The sequence below is a fragment of the Denticeps clupeoides genome, chromosome 4, assembly GCF_900700375.1.
Source record: "Denticeps clupeoides chromosome 4, fDenClu1.1, whole genome shotgun sequence".
In the NCBI taxonomy this organism is placed as follows: Eukaryota; Metazoa; Chordata; class Actinopteri; order Clupeiformes; family Denticipitidae; genus Denticeps; species Denticeps clupeoides.
In genome coordinates, this window is record NC_041710.1 from 21,378,521 (window position 1) to 21,402,101 (window position 23,581).

The following is a 23,581-nucleotide window of genomic DNA, read 5'->3' on the forward strand; positions in this document are numbered from 1 at the left end:
ATATCAGTGACAACTTGTCCACTTTGACAGCTTAACATTTTTCTAAAATGAAAGACAGGTGAATAAAATCGACCCCTAAAGTGTGACAAATGTCATCCATTTTGGCTCTATTAACAATTTTAATCACAGCCAGGCTATTGTCAGTGTTTGTTTGAGAGTCATTTTTATTCTATTATATATATATATATATATCATATATTATTGTATTTAATTCCCTTCCTTCTTTTGTCTCTCCATCCTTTCATTCACAGGCATCCTGTACAAGGGCAATGGTGAGAATGTCTTCATTTCCCAGCAGCCTCCTGTGATCAGCACCATCATGGGCAATGGGCGACGGCGCAGCATTTCGTGCCCCAGCTGCAACGGCCAGGCAGATGGGAACAAGCTGCTTGCGCCCGTTGCCCTGGCCTGCGGCTCGGATGGCAGCCTGTTTGTGGGGGACTTCAACTACATCAGGCGCATCTTCCCATCCGGCAACGTCACCAGTGTCATGGAGCTCAGGTACAGATGGATGGAGGAAAATTGTGAAAAAAATCCTCTCTAGATGAAGTGACATCACAGAGAGTTTTTTATGAATTGGATGCTGGTTTCAGGATATGTTTAGTACTTGGTTCATGTAAAGAAGTGTTCTTTCCTCCCTCTCCGTTAGAGTCGGTCCCCATGATTCATGTCTCATCCTGGTTTTAGATAATTACACACAGTAACATGAGAAAGCAGAAATTTTTATACATATCGCCTTACCAGTGATTTCTTCTATTTTATAAACCATAGCCGTCTTCATCAAAGTGTCTTCAACATCAAAGACTTGTTTGAGGGAGTGAGTGTGTGAGTGCATATTCCCTCTCTGAAATGGGGGAAAGAGAAATGCATCTTGAAGCTTGATTCATTCCTTTTCAGTTTCATAGACTTGTAAATATGTTCAGAAAAAAAAATACACAAATAGAAATTTTCTTAAATATTAAAACTATACATAACAATTAAAATAACAAAATCACCACCCCTAATATATTATTATTATCATGATTAATATTGTTTATTATTATTCTTTCATTTAATAAAACATTTTTGACTATTTTGGTGATTGTTATTTTAATGAAAGATGTGTGATAGATTTTAAAATAATACAGTGCATATGTATGTCATTGAAGGAATTTAATATTTTTTACAATAAAAGTGAAATACTGCACACAGCTTCCCAGTTATTAGGACTGGCAGTGCGTGCTTTGCAGTGACCCCCCTAAGAAGAGAAAGACCTTTACATTAAAGACATGAGGTGAACACATGTGGCCAGTCGGTTCAGCAATCCCACAATCCCACAGACGCGCAGACATTCCCCTGATCAGATCCAGAGAAGTGGAAAGAATCTCTTCTCGCTGTCGTTTTTACACACACGTGCACACACCGCAGAGCCCCATCACCCCATCGGCCCATCACACACTTGCAGGTGATTTGGTGTGAAATCAGATCAGTCTCTCAGGTACTTTACAGGAATGGGTTGAAATGATGGCAGATCCTGCACAGCCGTGGGCCCTACTGTCATTTCACCGCCTCCTCAAGTGTCATTCTGAATCTTCATCTATAATGTGGCTTCCGTATTTTTTATATCCATACATATTTTTTCCCACATCGTTTATTTACCAGTGACACGCTGTATAGTTTTAATTTACAATATTTCTTCCGTATTCACTGGCTTCCTACAACACTTTGTTTTTTTTGGCCAGTGTCAGTTCTCTCTCTCTTCATCTGATGCATGCACTTTGGTTTTTATGGCCTGCGTGTGTGCATATAATGAAAGATACAGTATGTAAATGAAACTCCCTCATTAAAATGATGGGAAGACGAGGCTGGAATAAATGAAAAGACAGCAGTCCTTAGTGTGATATAATCACAGCATGCCATCGCCCCGCTATCCGGCGAGCACGCTAAAGACTCCTTTCAGGAAGACCAGCTCATTGTCTGGGATACAATAAATGCGCCGTTATGAACGCGTGAAGCGACGGCGGAATGGCGAGCTCCTGCTGAGGGGGGCACGGCAGGTGTGACTGTCACTACCGTGTTCCAGTGAAGAGTTATGACTAACAAGGGAAGGGAGCTACTGTACCAGTGAACGCCATTCTGCCTCTGCTCTGCATGTCTGTACTGTGTGTGTGTGTGTGTGTGTGTAGACGTAGGTGTGCATGTGTGTGTGTTTACTATGCTGCTTTTATTGCAAGTCCTTTCACTATATGACCTTTTTTAAAAACTAAATAATGACTCATGCTCGTCTGTTACTGTTTTCTCCTCTTCTGCCTTTTCTTCTCTTTGCTTCGGAAGAAATAAAGATTTCAGACATAGGTAAGCCTGAGCCATGGTGCACGTGCCTGCTGTGCTTGCCCGGTCCCGTCCCTCTCACTGTGAAGTGTATTACTTCAAATCCACAGTCACGTCTCTCCTTTATATTAGGAGCTTTAGGGGGCTTTTAAAAACCTCTCCCAAAATTGGCTTATGCTTTGAGAATTGTCCAGAATATTTGCCCAAATCCTGAGAAATCTGTGTGGACTGGCTTTGTGGTGAGCCGTCCAAAAAACACAACAGAAAAGTGGAACTTTTCTGCCCTGGTACTACCCTGGTTCCTGTCGCTGAAGGACAACACATATATTTTTTATAAGCCACCTTCTTGCTAGATATACAGACTGTTCGTTCCATGTCTGGCAATGACCGGCAGAAGCCAGTGAGACAAGGGGCAGAATAAATCTGAACGAATGCATGTGGCTCCTCAAGGTGTTTAAGGACTGAGCTCAGCTCTACAGGATATTGTCTGCAGTCTTTGAAAACCATGCCATTGTTCTTTACGTAAAGAACATGATCCCAGCCAATCAGCAGCTTCACAGTCCCGTGTCTCTCAGATCATTATTGGTTCTTTTGGTCAGCTCCACATGACTGTGCAAATCTCTTAATGCCCTGAGTGAAGCCTTCAGGCAACAAATTATTTGGCATAAATGATATGATTGTGTCCAACCGCTTTGTCTGCAGGAGTTTATCTTATAATAGGCATTTTAAAATGAAAAGCACAGGTATGTGGCATTTAAGTGGAGGTGTATTTTTAGAATGTCGTGGCATTCCTCCGCTGCCCATCATCCCTCAAGACTTTGCAGCAACAATAACCTCATCTTACATATTAATGGTAATGAATTAATAACAGTTTGAGGGCCATTAATTCATAGAGAGGGCCTCTCGGTCATTAAATGCTTTATGCGCTACCACAGCCTCCTACATTCACACGCACCCTGGCGGCTCGCTCCATTTGTAGGTGTCATTAAGACCTCTGCGTCGTCCAACACTCCACACGGCCTCATAAAGCCAGGAGAATATTGGAGCAGCAAACCCCCACCACCCCCTTACCATCCTCTGCTCCCCTTAATGAAGCTGCCTGCCGCCCCCGGTGTCACCCCACACCCTCCCAAAACTCCCATTCCTCTCCATTCGTTGCCCGCCCCTAGCCTGGGCGATTCCATGCTTTATTAGGTTCAACTCCTCCAGTGTTTGTTTACTGTAAGTGGCTCCGTGGCTCGGGCTCCACGGCAGCTGAAAGCCGAACGCTCAGATGACCACCGGTGTGGTCAGATCAGCACTTTATTCCGGTTTTCATCCCCTCCCCCTGGCGTCGTGGTTAATGTTCATTTCCTGCAAAAATAACCCGTTACCGAGCGGCAGAGGTCGTAGCAGAAGAAGAAAGAGATGAGGGATGATCTGTCCTCCTCCCAGCAAATTCATGAAGCAGCCGTGAACACCGCCCGAGATCCCACCCGTCTCCGCCCATACGTAAGGTTTCTGACAGGCTATTTTAAGGCACCTTCCTTAATTGACTTTCGTCAACAGACGCCCCTTGTCGTGGAGATGCCACCACCCCTCGGGTCTCTCCCCAGCCGCCTTTTCTGTTGTCGGTGGGTTGTGGCGGAAGGATGTGCCGCTGATTGAGCGGATGTGACAGTCTTCTGGGCATCGTTATGCCCGTGTCAGACGATAGTGATTTCCCGTCATATCGCGTTCCGCTCTCGGTGACAAGAGTACCAGGTTCACTGTTTCTCTCGCATCTCCGAAGGGCACAGAGACACACTTCTGTGTTATTTTCAAAATGTGACCGCGGCCCATCTCTGAAAATCGTTCCCGTCTTCATTATCACTTCTTATGATCTGCTTCGTCTGTTGTCCAGTGTGTTGCTGATTGTGATGTCTGTGTTCCGTGTCACACTCTATACTGGTAGCCATGCTTATGTATTGACGTATAGCAGTCCAGTCTAAATCTGCGGTGATCACAAGGAAATTCCGTGTCCAGTCTGCTTTCCGGTCATCAACACGCCTTCTCCTCCCTTCTCTGTAGCAACAACCCGGCACACAGGTACTACCTGGCGACAGACCCGGTGACAGGGCAGCTGTACGTATCGGACACAAACTCACGGCGGATCTATCGGCCCAAGGTTCTGACAGGAACAAAAGAGCTCATCCTGAATGGAGAAGTGGTGGCAGGGACAGGAGAGCAGTGCCTGCCCTTTGATGAAGCACGCTGTGGGGATGGAGGCAAAGCCATGGAGGCCCTGCTGTTGGGTCCTAAAGGTATGTGTGTGTGTGTGTGTGTGTGTGTGTGTGTGTGTGTGTGTGTGTGTGTGTGTGTGTGTGTGTGTGTGTGTGTGTGTGTATATATATATATATTTATACACTCATTCAAATATATACATACAAAGCATTGGGATATAACATGAAACATATCTGAAATACAAAAATAATAAAGAATTCAACATTCAAGTACAATTTAAAAGGCATTGTTGTTGTTTTTTATGTTGAAACACCAGTTGCTAACTGGAGCATGTTAGCCACACTAGCTGATACAGATTTTGGGCTTAATAGGCTAGTCACCACAATGGACGTCCCTAGTGACATATTTTGATTTCAATTCTACTATCGCATTTAATTGGACATAAGGTGAAAGTGAATTGACTGCGTAAAAGGACCCGGCAAAAGTGGATGTGAATGACTGTCAACAATAAATCATCTTTATGTTGGTTGACAAATTTACCACAATGCAGCATTGCAACAGAAAAATATGTAGTGAAAAAGCATTCTAAAGGTATTCTTACTGCATAGCTTTAACTACAGTACAGGCCAAAGGTTTGGACACACCTTCTCATTTAATGTGTTTTCTTTATTCTCATGACCATTTACATTGATAGATTCTCACTGAAGGCATCAAAACTATGAATGAACACATGTGGAGTTATGTACTTAACAAAAAGTGGAGACCTGACCTCCACAGTCACCGGACCTGAACCCAGTCGAGATGGTTTGGGGTGAGCAGGACAGCAGAGTGAAGTGCTAAACACCTCTGGGAAGTCCTTCAAGACTGTTGGAAAACCATTTCAGGTGACGACCTCTTGAAGCTCATCGAGAGAATGCCAAGAGTGTACAAAGCAGTAATCAGTAAAAATCAGTAAAGCAGTAAAAGTACATAACTCCACATGTGTTCATTCATAGTTTTGATGAGAATCTTCAGTGAGAATCTACCAATGTAAATGGTCATGAAAATAAAGAAAACACATTAAATGAGAAGGTGTGTCCAAACGTTTGGCCTGTACTGTATGTATTACATTCATGGTAATGAGTTCAGTATTCAGATGTCCCAATTGTTGGAATAATAATCTTATCACTGCTTTTTCATTGTATGTTACACAACTCTGTACACAGAGACACAACCTTTCATAAATAAAACCGTAGAGCCAGAGCACTTTTGATATTCACCCAAAAGCCCACGCATTCTCATGAGACAGAACCAGTTTAATTTGCAGAGCTTGTTGAAGTGCAGTAATTTATTAAGCCATAAAAATATGACTTCAGCGTGCAGGCAGTGTGAATTAAATTCACAAGAAAGAAAGTTATTAATAAAACACACACACCTGCTCAAACACTGGTTTACGCTGTGGGAATCTCATAAAAATATGCTATACATCCTACAGCAATGCTCACATCCTACATAAATAACATATATACACACACATAGAACTCATATTCAAGGTGAAACTCTAAGTAATATATATTTCTGCCCAGCAGAGAGGCTTGTAAGTGCTATAGCACTGGTATTGCACTTTAATGCATTTATAGCTAAACTCAGCAAATAAAATAATCTAAAATAAAAAATACAGTCTGGCCTCCACAAGAATGGGTGTTCCCATACGTGTGTATGTCAAACGTTCTAGCTCAGCAGTGGTAAAAAAGAAAACTACTGAAGGAGGAAAAATAAAAGATAGTGGACATAAATAAACATGAAGATAGATGTCAGTGGAGCAGGTGGCAGATGGCTAGGGGATCTCTGTGTCCTCTGGTGGTCCCCTATGGATGCCAGTGGACCAGGCACTCTAAGAGTGACACATTTCCTCCCTCTGGCCAACTGATGGCTCAAAATGGACAGCTCCATGAAATGGTTTTATTCTTGTATCCTGTCTGTGTTAATACATTTCTCCTGTTTTATTAGGCAGTTAAATATTGGAATGTAGAAATGGGTGACAAATACAAGGTATTATTAGCACCATGAGCCCTCAGCTTTGATGGACATGGAGACGCAATCTAAAGACGTTGGTCCAAACAGATGCGCAGTATACAACACAGTTAATACAGCATAACTCAAGTTAGCAAAATGCCCCCTTGTTTTCGCTTTAAGTGAAAGTGATTGTGAAGAACTGCACATGGTGACAAAATGAAATATGTCCTCTGCTTTTAACCATCATCCTTGGTGAGCAGTGGGCAGCCATGACAGGTGCCTGGGGAGCAGTGTGTTGGAGACATGGCCTCAGTAGCTCGGGATTCTAACCCAGAACATTTACATTTACAGCATTTATCAGACGCCTTTATCGACTTACAATCAGTAGTTACAGGCACAGTCCCCCCATAGGCGAGTGTGTTACCCACTAGGCTACTACCACCCTTCTGATTACAGGTCCGCTTCCTTACCTACTAGGCCACCACTGCCCCTATATCATCCACATCCAATAAAAATACATGTTTTATGTATTTATACAGATGAAGCTCATGCTGTATGGTGCACTTGTCCTAGAATGTGTTCTGATGGTCTATTGCAGGTAGAGATAGTGAGGCTCCATAAATGCAGAAATGAACAGAAATCCACAGAGAAATGGAAAGAAAAGGAACGAAAAGAAAAGAGTAACTTCCCCCCACTCTTCCAGAAGGAACATGGAGCCCCTTTAGCTATAAGTGAAAGATCATGTTTTTTGCCTTTTCCTTTATTAATTTCTTTAATCCATTTTTCATAACCATGGTAACAGGCAGCCAGTTCATCTGTATCTGAAGTTGCATGTAACACCCCCCCCCCCCCCCCCCCCTTCATTATTTCTGGGTTGATTGCTGAAGCGTATTCTCTGATTCCTTTCTTTCTGCCCATAACATCTGTTCAGAGGTTCATTCCCTAAACGTGTTGAGCTCAGGATGGACACTGACCTCAGGGTAGCCACAATTATGTTGCGACTGTAGTGAGGAATGTAGTTGAGAGTGTGTCAGTGTGTACGTGTGCCTGTGTACGAGCTGTTGTGTAAGGATGTATTTGAGGAGATGTGTGTGTGTGTCTGTGTGTGTGTATAGGCTGTGTGTGTGAGGCAGAGAGGAGCAGACGTTTGGCTGGCCCTCCTGTGTAATAATTCAGCGCTGGAAAGCAAAGCCTGAATTATTCACCCGCCTGCTTCTCTGCACTGACCTGAAAAATGCAAAGCCAACTCCCGACATGTGTACCAGTCGCATTCCGCCTGTTCCAGCATGCAAGTGTGTGTGTGTGTGTGTGTGTGTGTGTGTGTGCGCGTCTCTCTCGCTGTCACATCTGGGAACTTAAATTCTCCTATCTTTGTTTTTCTCTTTATCGCTCCTTGTCTCTGTACCTGCCTTGGTTCTAGGGATCGCCGTGGACAAGAATGGATTTATATATTTTGTGGACGGAACCATGATCCGAAAGGTGGACCGCAACGGCATCATTTCCACACTGCTGGGCTCCAACGACCTAACCTCGGCTCGACCTCTCACATGTGACACCAGCATGCACATTGGCCAGGTAAACACATCTTCAGATCCTCAGGAGACTGAGGAAAGTCTTTAACTTGGAATCAGATACTATGGGTGATGTAAAAGATAGAAAGTAGTGGGCGGAGCAGGAAGACTGGAGAAAGAAAGGAACCCGTGAGAACAGTCAACGATCAGTAGAGTGCCGCTGACAGGGTTAGAGCCCCCCCTGCTGGCTGTTCTGGGGTCACCTCTACCTGCCTCAACAGACAAGTTGCTCCCCATTCTTTGCCTTGCCTGTCACAAGCTTTGTATTTTTAATGCTGTGAGATGTCACCATCAATCAAAGCTCTTGAATATTGACAGGGTATGGAGCCCATGGGTGTCTCATTGTCTGAAACCTTTGGGCCTGTGCTCATGTGTGTTGAGAAGATCTTCTCAAACGCTCACGCTCTTATCATCCAGCGGTCAGAGAAGTAAAGGATGTAGGGGAAAGAAAAGGATAGATGAGTTTCTGCCTGGTCTGAAATAACCTGATCTGTGACCCAGCCTCCCCGGTCACAAGCACTCGAGGTGGGATTGGTGCCGCAGTCTTGCTGTGGCAGCCACTGCTTAAATTTGGCCCGGACCTCATGTATAATTGAGCGTGTGAAGTGACAGGGGTTGCGGAGAGGGCTTTTACACCCCATCCCTGCCAGTTCTCCTCCATTAGCATTTAATTTGCAATTCTTAACTGAGTTTTTGTCATTATGATACACAGCAAGCACAGCACACGGTGCATTTAAACTTCGGGCAGTGGTGGCCTAGCGGTTAAGGAAGGTGCCACTGAGCAAAGCACCATCCCCACACACTGCTCCCTGGGCGCCTGTCATGGCTGCCCACTGCTCACTCAGGGTGATGGGTTAAATGCAGAGGACAAATTTCACTGTGTGCACCGTGTGCTGTGCTGCTGTGTATCACATGTGACAATCACTTCACTTTACTTTAACTATCGTCTTGTGAGCAGTGGGCAGCCATGAAAGGCGCCCGGGGAGCAGTGTGTGGGGAAGGTACCTTGCTCAGTGGCACCACAGTTGCATCTTTGCGCTTTGGGATTGGAACCCGCAACCTTTTGGTTACCTGTCCTCTTCCTTACCTACTTGCCCACCACTGCCCACCACTTAAGCTAAGTTAAAAGCAAAGGCAGACGCGTCGTAGCACGTAGGCATATTGATGGAGTTGCAGGGGTTAAGGGTAAGAGAGAGGGCAACACGGCAAAACATTTCCATACCGTAATTAAAAATAGAAAGGGTTTAGAGAAGAAAGTCAGAGGAATATTTGCCACTGTATCATCTTCTGTTTATACTTAGCAGATGTAAAGAGATCTAAGAGCTGTGTGTGTGCGTCAGTGCTGTCAACCCCTCTATGAAGGTACACAAGCATATCTTTGCTCTGTTTCAGTAAAGGACTAAGAGTATCTTGTTTAGAAATTGAAAGCAGACTGGGTTCTCGATGTTGAGGCTTTTGTAGGTGCTGGTGTGCTGGTGTTGTTTTTCATTTAGCCAGACCATTGGGCCCTTTAGGCATTGAGGAAATGTATACTGACATGGAATAAATGACCCCACAGTGGACAAATCGAATCAAGTCCAGCCACACAATGTATTAAGCTCTGGAAGTAAAGGATTCTTCTTCATCACTGTCACACTAAAGTGCAGTGTGTGTTTGTGGGTGTGTGTGTGTGTGTTGTTGGGGGAATAATTAGGTTAATGAGTCAGATTAGAATTTCTTATGAAAGCATAAAATATTTTTCTATACACATTCCTTGCAGGTTCGACTGGAGTGGCCCACAGATTTAGCCATAAACCCGATGGACAACTCCATCTATGTGCTGGACAACAACGTGGTGCTGCAGATTACGGAGAACAGGCAGGTGCGCATCGTGGTCGGCCGGCCCATGCACTGCCAGGTGCCAGGCATCGAGTACACCATGGGCAAACGTGCGGTTCAGACCACGCTGGAGGGCGCCACTGCCATCGCACTGTCCTTCAGCGGTGTGCTGTACATCTCCGAGACGGACGAGAAGAAGATCAACCGAATCCGGCAGGTGTCCACCGATGGAGAGATCTCACACCTGGCTGGCGCGCCCTCCGACTGCGACTGCAAGAACGACGCCAACTGCGACTGCTACCAGACAGGCGATGGCTACGCCAAAGACGCACGCCTGAATTCACCCTCATCCCTGGTGGTCTCCCCTGAAGGAACGCTCTACGTTGCTGACCTCGGAAACATCCGTATCCGTGCAATTAAGAAGAACCGCCCCCCAATTGGCTCATCTGGGTTCTACGAGGTGGCATCACCTGCTGAACAGGAACTGTATGTATTTGACGCCAACGGAACACACCAGTACACCATGAGCCTGGTGACAGGGGACTACAAGTACAATTTCAGCTACAGCAATGAGGATGATGTCACAGCTGTAACTGACAGCAGCGGCAACACACTACGCATTCGCCGCGACCCCAATCGCATGCCTGTCCGTATCGTTGCCCCTGATAACCAGGTCATTTGGTTGACAATTGGCACCAATGGAGGCTTGAAGACCCTCACTGCGCAAGGCCAAGAGCTGGTCCTGTTCACCTACCATGGCAACAGTGGTCTCCTGGCAACCAAGAGCATCCAGATTGGTTGGACTACCTTCTACGAGTGAGTGTTCTGATGACCATCCTGTCTCTTCTGTTGAAAGGCTGTTCTCTTGAATGGAACAGTTTTATTGTAGATAATGTGTCACTGCGTGCAGGACTTTATGGAGCCAAATGGGCTTTTTGGAGGGTCTGGCCCTGGGCTGGTGTGAGAGAGGTTGGCCAGAATAAGCCACTCTCGGGAAAAACCCACACCTGCCACTGAATCACAAACAGTGCTTCATCCGTCCTTCCTTCTGTGTGTCCGAAAAGCTCTTTCATCATAGAAACATAGACAGCATCGTGTACACCACTCAGAGTCTCACAAACACACAAAAAAAACACATGCATGGACATACACACACACACATGCACATTCTGACACAGATGCATGTTGTGCCAGACCGCTGGGACAGTCTGTCTGCGGGGCCCCTCCCTGCTGTCACTGCATATACCAACAGGCTGGTGTTGTTGTGAGGGCACGGCTTGGGCCAAGCCGTGCTGTGTGGCTGTCACTGTGTGTGTGTCAGGGTGACAAGAGAGGGATGTGTCTGTCCCTGAGCTGAGACACACACACACTCAGACACAAAACACAGCTGAAGGCCACAGGGCACTTTTCATACAGCCTCATCTCCCAATGTATTGCTGACTTATTCAATACTGCATCATTCAGATGGAATTCTTTCCATTAGCCCAAAGTAACTGAGTTTGCGTTTCGTCCTACTTCTATTTTACAATCAATTGCTTCAACCTCACTGCCATCACTTGCAATTCCTTTAGCATTCTAAATGACATCTGACCCACTCCCATTCAGATACAGAAAGAAAAGCCCAGACAGCCATTTACTGTGCAGACAATTCGTTATACTATAGTACCCGCCCTCACCTGTTCCACACAAAGCAGCTATTGAAGCACTGCAAACTTCCAGATTTAGAGGAAATCCTTCCCCTTTGCCTTGGCCAGGGTGGCCATTTGTCTCTGTGTTTACATAACCACAGACATTGAGGCTAATATATGTATGTGTGCAGTGTGTTATTACATGGTCTTCCAGGCCCCTGTTAGCCCCCAGCCAATCAGAGGTGAAGGGGTTTGGGAGCAGAGGGGGTTGAAGCGCCAGGTTACATCCCAGTGCCTGTAATTAAGCAAGGCCTCTCACCGAACAACTGTTCTGGGGCCTGTGTGCACCCTTTTTCTTAACTCATCCATTATGGAAACATGGCAGGGAAGGTAAGCACAGATGCTAATGTGAGTATGTGTGTGTGTGTGTGTGTGTGTGTGTGTGCATACACAGCTATGACAGTGAGGGACGTCTAACCAATGTCACCTTCCCAACTGGAGTTATCACAAGTCTCCATGGTGACATGAAGCCCGCCCTAACGGTAGACATCGAGACATCCGGTCGAGAAGATGATGTCAGCATCACCACAAATCTGTCCTCCATAGATTCCTTCTACACACTGGTGCAAGGTGAGACAGCGTGTGCTCATCTGCATGTGTGTGTGTATACATGGTTTGATCAAATTCAAAGCACAAAGTGAATCACCCACAAAATTCTCCTACAGACCAGCTGAGGAACAGTTACCAGGTGGGCTATGATAACTCCCTGCGTGTGATCTACGCTAATGGAATGGACACACACTTCCAGACTGAGCCACACATCCTGGCGGGGGCAGCCAACCCCACGGTGGCGCGTAGGAACATGACCCTGCCTGGAGAGAGCGGGCAGAATTTAGTGGAGTGGCGATTCCGCAAGGAACAGACGCGAGGGAAGGTCATCGTGTTTGGAAGAAAGCTGAGGGTAAGGAGCACTGGAGACTGGACAACTTCTGTCTTACATAACAATATAGACCACAGTTGACTGGTCAGGTCTGTTAGTCAGAAATGGGGCAAGACCAGCCAAAGGTCACAATCACAAGTTCAGTGTGGAGTAAATACCTAAGTCTTTGGTGTAAGATAAATTGCAGAGCATTGCATTGATTTGCATTAATTTCGACAAGATATTTATTTATGTATTATAATTTTAAGTAAGTAAGTAAGTAAGTATAGCATAGGCACAGTTGTTTTCTATACGCAATGTACAGTCTCTCAGGCGACAGCTAAGCAAATTCACAGTTCAGATGTGTTTTTCTTTTCAACTTTTTCTGTATTAGACATGTAATAGGATGGCTCTCTTGGATTTGTCAGGCATTTGGGCATCTGTATGATAATAGTGCTCCTGCTGCTGCTGCTCTGATGTTTATGTCAAAACAAAATAGAGGTTGTCGACTCACACATTGACATCACAAGCAATATCAACGCTTAGACGCAATGCCAACACTTAGAAGAAGTTGTTTCCATTTCAAACTACTCTAACTCTTCGATGTGTGCCTTTCATTATGCATTTTTCAATAAACACGTTTAAACACCTATTATTGTCAGTAGTTAGGGAATAAGCAGAACTTTCATTGGCTGGATTTCAACATCAAAAGGCTATTTGAAGTGTTTTATTAGCGTTTCTCAAGCATCGAAAGGAATAAAGGTACAATTTGAATTTTGCATGAAGCCCTCTTGAGGGTTAATTCTCCACACATTTTTATCCCCACAGTCACGCTAACATGAATGCGCGTTCCTTAATGCAGCCACTGTTAGATTACTCCTAATCTCAGGAGCATCCCAACTAGGTCCCCAAGGAGCCTGCAAGTGTCCCCTCGTTTTATGTGGCAAGGTCTGTAAGGACGGCCCGCATTTGAAGGGAAAGGGGTATTGAAAACTGTTTTTTTTTTTATGTAAGCAGACTACCTGTGAGAACCCATTCCAATAAAGCCATAAATGACTTATGTAGGCCAGCGTCAGCTTCAGATTCATCAAGGGTCTGTTTTCCTCAGCTTATGATTGTGTGGCTTCATACATACATACACTGTATAGTGAATTCCAAAGGGGACTTGTTAAAAAAGGAAACAAAAAGTGTGAGATAGGGGGAAATATTGAGCAAGTGTTGAGAGAGAAAAGAGAGAGAATGAATTTGAACCAGTGCCAGAGAGTGTAATGAAACACCCTTCAGAATAACAAGCTAATCAGGTACTTTCTGTTCACATCAAAGATCACTTAAACAATTTTACTGTTGCTCTCAAGGATCAAGCCTCGCACTCAAGAGTTAATCACCACCCATCTTTTATTAATGACACTTTGTGTGACTATGATTGACTTTGTTCTCAACATGATAATGAGTGAGTCAATAGTGAGTCATTTTTCTTTATGTTTCATAATATTCTCTATATTAGGTAAATGGCAGAAACCTCCTCTCAGTGGATTACGACAGAACATTAAGGACAGAGAAGATCTATGATGACCACCGCAAGTTCCTTCTGAAGATTGTGTATGATGCCTCAGGACACCCGACACTGTGGGTCCCCAGCAGTAAGCTGATGTCCGTCAATTTGACCTACTCCAGTACAGGCCAGGTGACCTGCCTCCAGCGAGGTCCAACGATTGAACGTGTGGAGTATGACAGCCAGGGCCGCATCGTTTCACGTGCCTTCGCTGATGGAAAGACCTGGAGCTACACCTACCTAGACAAAGTGAGTTTTTCATGGATAGAGTTTCATAAAGAATCACATAAGGAATACAGCTTGGTGTGATCCACACCTTTGTGGAATGTCAGTAATGGAATATTTGGAAATAGATGTAAAAAAAAAAAAAAAAAGGACCATATGTCCCAGTAAACTCAGCAGTGAGCTGATTTGCGGGAAGCTCAGGAGGGTCAGTAGGGATAACTTCCTTGAAACACAATCTGTAGAGATGCTGAGACTGATTCTGTTATTAATGTCAGTCAAAAAAAACGAGTTCCTTTTTAAAGAAATATTGCAAATAAATGAGAGCCCCTCTGAAAGCAGTTAGTGTCAGAAAGCTGCAAGGAATTACGGGATATGGCAGTGCAAGCATGGGGGAGAGAATCTATAGGCTATGGGAGTGTGTCTTCATGAGTGTGGTATTTGTGGAGGTGGCTACTAAAGCCAGAGTTATGGCTACAAAAATGAAACTCATGATGGAAACAGTGTTGGCCTTTACAGTTCTGCTAAGACCAAGTGATATAAGCAGGGAAGCCTTCCATGATTGAGAAATAAATCAGGCTGGTACTATAATTGTTTCAGGGTTTAATCTCCAACAGCACCACATTGAAAATCTGTATATCTGCATGAATTAAATATGTATTGGGTCCCCTTCTTGGTAGTGCGGACATGCAGCCAGGTAGCATGACGAAAGAGAGGGGCATCAACACTGAAACACATGCCACCCACCTTACCAGGGCCTCTCCAGATATGGATGAAAGAGTGAAGAATATTCAAATACACACGTTAGGAACGCTTCCATTTGCACATGTATATGTAAAAATTATTCATATTGCTCCTGCAATCCCATGGGTGCTAGAACAGATGTGTATTGTGAAAAATAAGATATTGCTTTATTATTCTTATACTAATATAAATGTAAATGTACTTAATTTCCGTATACTAGGACTGTCAAAATTAATGTGTTAATTAATTACTGCTGCATTTTGTTTACTTCCTATGTGGGGTCTGACCTATGACAGTATCCTAAATTAATTCTTGCATCCTATAATAAAGATAAAGATGGACAATGAAGGATTTGAAGGATAGCCCTAACATACACACATACTATCTTTTACTAGAAAGGGAATAAAAAAGGAATGAACACACAGACATACACGTCTTTCTCATCCAATTAAGTACAGACACTTTAGTCACCTGTTTCCCTATTTTTCCATCTTTTTCTTCCCTTTTTTTTTACTTCCATCATAACTCCCCCTTCCTGTAGGTGATATGCAAAGTGGGTAATTACCTGTTGTTTGCCTAAGTGATTGTGACTTTCAGTGGAGCTTAGCTTATGAGATAAGTACAGGCACTGCATGAGTCCAGAGCCAATGATTGTAGCACTGTTCAGAATTATGCATCTGAGTGCATTAAACGGGTCTGCATTTAGACACGCCAGGGTCAAGGAGAACTCAATTAAGAGTAGAAAATTGTGTCCCAAATGGAATGTTAATACCTGCTTTTACCACCCATTTGCATTTTAAAAGTCTTGGATTAATTAATTGTTCCTTTTTTTTCCTCTTTCTTTCTCAGTCCATGGTGCTGCTGTTGCACAGCCAGCGTCAGTATATCTTTGACTATGATGTGCAGGACAGGCTGTCTGCAATCACAATGCCCAGTGTAGCACGGCACACCATGCAGACCATCCGCTCAGTGGGCTACTACCGCAACATCTACCACCCACCTGAGAGCAATGCCTCGGTCACCGTGGACTACAGTGAAGACGGCCAGCTCCTACGCGTAGCTCACCTTGGCACGGGTAGACGTGTGCTGTACAAGTATCGCAGGCAGAACAAGCTCTCAGAGATCCTGTACGACAGCACGCGCGTTAGCTTTACCTACGACGAGACAGCAGGGGTGCTGAAAACGGTGAACCTCCAGAGCGAAGGCTTTATATGTTCAATTCGCTACCGGCAAATTGGGCCATTGGTGGATCGGCAGATCTTCCGTTTCAGCGAGGATGGCATGGTGAACGCTCGCTTTGACTACACCTACGACAACAGCTTCCGGGTCACCAGCATGCAAGGAGTCATCAATGAAACGCCACTGCCCATAGACCTTTACCAGTTTGATGACATTTCGGGGAAAGTGGAGCAGTTTGGCAAGTTTGGAGTTATTTACTATGACATTAACCAGATCATCTCCACAGCTGTCATGACTTACACAAAACACTTTGACATCCATGGAAGAATAAAAGAGATCCAGTATGAGATCTTCCGCTCACTCATGTACTGGATCACTATTCAGTATGATAACATGGGTCGTGTAACCAAGAGAGAAATCAAAATCGGTCCGTTTGCAAATACTACGAAATACGGCTATGAGTACGATGTGGATGGGCAGCTACAGACAGTTTACCTTAACGAAAAGATGATGTGGCGTTACAACTATGACCTAAACGGAAACCTGCACCTTCTCAACCCCGGAAACAGTGCACGACTCACGCCGCTGCGCTATGACCTGCGAGATCGGATCACCCGCCTTGGTGATGTACAATATCGAATGGATGAGGATGGATTTTTGCGTCAAAGGGGTACAGAGATCTTTGAGTACAATTCCAAAGGTCTTCTGGTGCGAGTCCACAGCAAGGCCAGTGGCTGGACCATTCAGTATCGATATGATGGCTTGGGACGAAGGTTGGCCTCACGAAACAGTCTGGGTCAGCACCTGCAGTTCTTCTACGCAGACCTCAACTACCCGACCCGCATCACACATGTCTACAACCACTCGAGCTCAGAGATCACCTCACTCTACTATGACTTACAGGGACACCTTTTTGCCATGGAGATTAGCAGCGGTGAAGAGTTCTACATTGCTTGCGATAACACTGGCACCCCTCTGGCCGTCTTCAGTAGTAACGGGCTCCTACTCAAACAGATTCAGTACACAGCTTACGGGGAGATCTACTTCGACTCCAACCCTGACTTCCAGCTGGTCATTGGCTTCCACGGAGGCCTGTATGACCCCCTAACCCGGCTGCTACACTTTGGCGAGCGTGACTACGACATCCCTGCAGGACGCTGGACCACACCGGACATTGGCACCTGGACGAGGGTGGGCAAAGACCCCGCCCCTTTCAACCTATACATGTTCCGTAACAACAATCCCATCAGTAAGATTCATGAAGTCAAGGAGTATGTAACAGGTGAGTAATATGAACCGACAGAAATTTTGATTTCCAATTATATATGGGAAATATTAAAGATTAATAGATTTGTTAATTGATATACTCTATTTTTTTAACAGATGTAAACATTTGGCTGGTCACATTTGGCTTCCACCTCCATAATGCCATACCTGGATTCCCTATTCCCAAATTCGACTTGACCCAGCCCTCACTGGAAATGAGAAAGAGCCAGTTGTGGGATGATTTACCGGTACGTCCTCCATCCCCACTTTTCTTTAAACTTCTCGCTCAAATCCGCTGCTAGTAGCGCTCACACAGCCCTGCATCCGAACGCTCACAGAGAAAAGTGGTAAACAAGGTCCGGGTGGTCCACAGTTCAGCATGCAGAGAAGAGGCCAATTATTCTTGAGCTGACTCGTTACCAGTTTTACTGAAAAAGGTCGTTACCCACAAACATCTGAAGTGCAAATGAGTGCCTTCTTTTCTTAATTGCGCAAGCATGATGTCGCCTCTCTGCATTAACAAGCTGTACCCGAAGCCCAACACTTTATTTTTACTCTTAACACCAAAAATTTCCACTGGATTCTAAACGTCCTTTAGCTTCTTGCTGCGGGTTTTGCTTGGTGAGATAATTACTTTGTTTTGCAGTTTCTGTGAAGTTTCGTTCTCATCCTTAAGTTTACTGTTAACAAAATGAAAAAGGAATCATTGACTCACGTCTTGCACTCTGAAACAGTAGCTCATTAGTAGGTGATTTTAAGATCTGTTCTGTGTCTCCCCACAGTCTATTTCTGGGGTTCAGCAAGCTGTGACACACCAGGCCAAGGCCTTCCTGTCGTTCGAGAGGATGCCAGAGATTCAGCTGAGCCGTCGGAAGCCCAACCGAGAGAAGCCGTGGCTGTGGTTCGCCACCGTCAGATCCCTAATCGGCAAGGGTGTCATGCTAGCAATCAGCCAGGGCCGGGTGATTACCAACGTCCTCAACATCGCCAACGAAGACTGCATCAAGGTGGCGGCCATTCTCAACCACGCCTACTACCTGGAGGACCTTCACTTCACGATCGAGGGTCGTGACACGCACTACTTTATTAAGACAACCCTCCCTGAGAACGACTTGGGAGCCCTGCGGCTGACCAGCGGCCGCAAGTCACTCGAGAACGGCGTAAACGTGACAGTCTCACAGTCCACCACTGTGGTGAATGGCCGGACGCGGCGCTTCGCTGACGTGGAGCTGCAGTACGGCGCCCTGGCGCTGCACGTCCGCTACGGCATGACGCTGGACGAGGAGAAGGCGCGTATTCTGGAGCAGGCGCGGCAGAGGGCGCTGTCCAGCGCGTGGGCGCGAGAGCAGCAGCGAGTGAGGGACGGGGAAGAGGGCGTCCGGCTGTGGACAGAGGGCGAGAAGCGGCAGCTTCTGAGCAGCGGGAAGGTGCTGGGCTACGACGGGTACTACGTGTTGTCAGTGGAGCAGTACCCCGAGCTGGCCGACAGTGCAAACAACATCCAGTTCCTGCGCCAGAGTGAGATCGGGAAGAGGTAACAGACTGCCCCGCCCAGTCCCACTTGCCTCCAGCCCGCCAAAGAGACTGTTGACCTTTGCCTAACCCTGCTATTTCCCACACACGTGCAGACACACCTACAGGCATATACACACACTCAAAGCCTCTCGACCACTAAAGACTGCCATGCAGGCTCGAGGCGGCAAACTGTGTAGAGTCGTGGCAACTTAACACAGTTACTATATCAAGAAAGACTAAAAAAAATCTATGTTACTCCTAGGCCTGGAGCACAAAGGCCAGAACCCGTCATATCTGCCCACGTTGCAAAGGGGAACAGACTGTGGGACTTCTCTGTAAGAGAACTAATCCAGACTCTGGAAACATTTGTAAAAGTTGAAAAAAATGTTTTTCTTTTTTTTCTTTCTTCTTTTTTTTACAAATGACCTTAAAGGTTGAACTGGTTCGAGAAAAATGTAAGAAAAGGAAGAAAAAAATGTGTTTACATGCGCGTACCACTGCACTCCTTTGACATGGAGGGCCTTGGCTATAACCCCCCTCTCCCCCATACCAATTGCCTACAGTTCTCTGCTCTCTGTCCCCTGCTGGACGGACACTCATTACAGTGGTCTATTCAAACGTCTTGCACTTGAGGAGTGGGGGGCTTGGTATAACGCAGAGTACATAATGGGTTCTATGGACACAAAACAAGAATCTGGGATATAGAGAGGAAAAACAACAAAAAAAAAATTATATCTGACCAACCTTTTAATGAAGATGTGAGTTATCTTTAACAAGTTTTTTGGGTTTTTTAAAGACATAAAAAATAATAATTCCACTTATCCGTACATCAATATTAGTCTCAGAGAAAGTAATTTATGTACAGTGTTTCTACATGAAAAATAATAAAATCTTAAAAATAGAGATATCTTCTTGTCATGCATTACTGTTTATACTTTAAATATTTTATCCTGCTAGAATTTATGGTAATGCTATCTGAGATAGATATCAAACTGTACTTATTCATTTCTGCATTCAAACAGGTCATTGAAGTTTTTGGGGTTTTTTTGGAGGGGGGGTGGGTGGGGGTGTTCCTGTTCTCTCTTGGTTTTTCCATTTACTGAATCACAATGACACTTAGTGAATCTGTCAATTACTGGTATCTGCCTCTCTAGGAAACTGTCTGTGATAGATACTGCTAACCAGCTCTATGAAAAAAAATACAAAAACACTGTTGGCTTTATATCTTTAATGCCTTGTGTCTAGAACATGCAATCAGTCAACAGTGTTTTTTTTTTTTTGCCTGGTTTTCCATTGTCAACTATGCTTTTTTGTTACTGCAAGTGCTCATGTGCTGGGCTTCATAGTTCATAGTAAAGCAGCAGATTTGTTAAAGTGGGATTCACTGAAAACTACCAAATGAGAGGTTTAATGTTCCATCAGTGGGACCACTTAACACATTCACACAAAATATCTCATAATGTGGCCAAAACAAGCCCCCCAAAGCCTAATCACTATACACACAACAACGGACCCGGACATCCTGAGATGGCATTTCCCTATAATACCACTGAAACCACTAATGGTAGGACGAGGCTGCATTGAACCAAATTCTTTTGACATAACCTGAATATCTACTGAGTGTAATGTGAAGCGGTTGTCAGGCAATTGGACATCACAAGGAAAAAGAACTGTTCCCACTATTCAGCATTCTAAACTTTGCACTTGTTTCATCTCTCTGAATGCTGGCTTCTCTCTTTTTCCACCTCAGAATCTGAAGGAAGGGTACATTTGAAAGAAAGAGAGAGATACGCCATTTTTTTGTTGTTGTTAATGTGTGGTATTTTCCTGAATAGGTAGCACCATTCTGAAAGCTCAGGAATTAAACCTGACAAAACTTCATCCCTCACAATTTTCACGACTCTTTATGGCCTGGCTTGAGACATGTTGCTTTTGTAAACACATTTTATGATTGTATCATTAAAAACATGTACGGACTAACGAATGAGAAAATATTATTTTTATTTTTTGGGCTTTTTTTTTTTTTTATTTATGCCATTTATATTTTTTTGCCAAGCCTATTTTTCTAGTGAAGTTTGAACAGTTTGACTGGATTTTTAAAAAGAGGAAGTAATAGTAAGTTTTGTGCTATTTTTGTTCCTTTCAGTGTGTCTGATTCAGTGGTTTTATTGGCTGGGCCCAGGCCAAGCTGTAGGTTTTGATGGGGTGGATTACGAGTATGCTCTCCCTGCCAGGTTTCTTCCAGGCCTTGACGATCCCCCCCACGGGAGGAATTAATAAATCCCCCTTTACCATCTCCCTGACCTTAATCATGCCCTGTGTCACTACAATTAGTTCATCCTATCATATCGCTGATTTTTCTGTTGCAAAATCCTGGTAATTAATCTGCAAAAATGGGAATGCATTTTAGGAAATTTGGGGGATCAGGGTGAAAGGGAAGATGCCAGAGAGGGAGAGGAATACGGTCCTTCTTTTTCATTTTTAATTTTTTGTTTTTGGATTGATTTTAATTTGCATGCCTACAATGTAAAAAGGCTGTCGTCCTTCAGAGGGAAATTGTGCATTTCATGATGTGGGTCCCTCCTGCTGGTACAAGCGTCTATGTGAGGGGGAGATTCCCGTATTCCGTAATATTGCACTATAATGTCTATGGTGTAATCGCATTGTTGCTTTTGTTTCGTTTTATTTACCTTTAAGTGCTAATCAGAACAAGTCTGCACCGCCCTCTTCCCAGACTCCTCCATCAGTGCGTTGCATCACCTTAAAGTGGAGGGGCCTGGGAATCCAGAATATTTCATGATTCTGTGGTGATCAGTATTGCAGAAATTATGGTCTGTGGTCACCACTTTGCTGTACACAGATGAGGGGCTCTTTTCCTTTTGGAGTTTTTGGAGAGGCTTTTTTTCTGTTTTATTTTCAGGAAAGGGAATTTGGTAAAGATGTTTCAAATGTTTCTACTTTTTTGTAATGTGTGGGGGAGGGGTGCAAGAAATTCTGAGTGAAAGTGAATATGTATAATAAACCCTCAGTCTGTTTTTAATGAAGGTGCAGAACTATCCTTTTATTTATTCAGGTTTTTGTTTTCCTTTTTTTACGGGTGGCATCCTCTGATATTGTTTCTATACACATTGATATTTAGAGTGCAAATGAATTGCAATTTTAATGTAATCTGGAAAAGGTCATTTCTTGGACTCCAGTTCCATTTTCCTTCATGTCAGTGCTCCACAGAGATCAATCATACAAATAAAATGTAATACTGTAAAGGTTTCTGAATGCAGCGTTCACGGCTGTTGCTTTTATTTACATATAAATTCAGACAAGCAGGGTGCTTTGTTTGAAGTGTTGCAGCCGGGGCTCGTCAATTTAAATAAGTTCCTGCATACGGGCTTGAACTCAGCCATCTTAAACTGCACCTTCCCACGTTTCCTTTATTGTCTTTGTGTGTGTGTCCATGACAAAAGTTGCTAATGAAGCCCTGCTTTATATCCAGACAGACGGCCTGTCATCTCATCATCTCATATCCATGCACATTCACTGTTTGGAAATCTGTGTGTTATATGCAGGTCTATACAAGAGCGATTTTGAGAACATCACTCGCCGAGCAGAGGCTCGGCTTCTGGAACGCTGGGTGCAGGGCGGGGACTCACCCCAGGCCACCACAGGGAAAGAATATTATTCCACAAAACAATAATAATTCATTATTAAAATTAACAAATTACTGTATGGCTTAATTGTGCATATACTAACATATTACATACATTTAACATATTACAAATATAATATATGGAAACCTATTTTTGCAGTCAAGAAATAATGAAATTCTTCTTCTATGCACCTGTCACTTATTGCACTGGAGAATAACCGATTGTAATGTCGGCATATTTTCTCTCACAGCAGATATGATTCTGAAATAATATATAATGGCATAGTATTTTAAGGAGTTATTTAATTATTCTTTTTATGTAAAAATTATTACTTTTTAGTAAATACTCTTGCTGTCATCCAGCAGTGAAATTAAATCACCCATAATATTCTGCATATTTCTGCAAAATACTATTTTTCCTGCTTTTTAAATCTGAAAAATTTAATGCTGATGTAATTCCTTCTTCAATTACACATATTTCACCCCTACTGTAGTAATGCTGAGTTGGCAGTATTTTGAAATGGTAGACAGTTCTTCATTGTAGTATGTCTGTGCTTCCCATAGTCATCCAGCATTACTGCAGTCAATATGTCAAAATATGCTGGGCAATAGAATTCAGTTTCTGCACTTGAATGCTGTTTTGGTATTATAGTGATACTGGTACCAGTATTGTACTGTGTGTTGGTTTACTGGATTAATTGTAATTTGGAGCCAACTTGCCCCCCCAGTGGGTGCATCATTAACTCATTACATCACAAGACAATTAAAAAATATGGCATCTCATATTCAAAAATTCTATTAGTTGGACCATAGGGTTGTGTTTGGAAAATAAATAGGGCATAATAACCTCGTACTAAATAATGATTATAACTTCTGCCTAACATGAAATATGAACTAATTATATAACTGGTGTAGGAGTACCACAAAAGCAAACTAAAAGAGTGTTGAAACTTTTATTGGGAATACCATCAAAAGGAATACCATGGGAATACCATGTTTTTATGTAACATGAGATTT

The 23,581-nt window shown here is 43.9% G+C and overlaps 1 protein-coding gene across 21 annotated transcripts in view; it reads left to right on the forward strand.

Annotated features, from left to right (window-relative positions):
• tenm3 (teneurin transmembrane protein 3) overlaps positions 1-19,824 on the forward strand; it is a 255,412-nt gene extending 235,588 nt beyond the window's left edge. For 17 of the 21 annotated variants that reach the window (XM_028977050.1, XM_028977052.1, XM_028977054.1 and 14 more), the window contains 11 exons: positions 252-501; positions 2,314-2,334; positions 4,360-4,592; positions 7,928-8,082; positions 9,838-10,712; positions 11,979-12,154; positions 12,250-12,485; positions 13,948-14,244; positions 15,811-17,422; positions 17,524-17,654; positions 18,189-19,824. In XM_028977050.1, the coding sequence (XP_028832883.1) occupies positions 252-501; positions 2,314-2,334; positions 4,360-4,592; positions 7,928-8,082; positions 9,838-10,712; positions 11,979-12,154; positions 12,250-12,485; positions 13,948-14,244; positions 15,811-17,422; positions 17,524-17,654; positions 18,189-18,944 (4,742 nt within the window). In that variant the 3' untranslated portion in view covers positions 18,945-19,824. The remainder of the gene's footprint in view (positions 1-251; positions 502-2,313; positions 2,335-4,359; positions 4,593-7,927; positions 8,083-9,837; positions 10,713-11,978; positions 12,155-12,249; positions 12,486-13,947; positions 14,245-15,810; positions 17,423-17,523; positions 17,655-18,188) is intronic. The other 4 variants (XM_028977053.1, XM_028977057.1, XM_028977070.1 and 1 more) reach the window with 1 other exon arrangement.
• Positions 19,825-23,581: the final 3,757 nt, after the last annotated feature.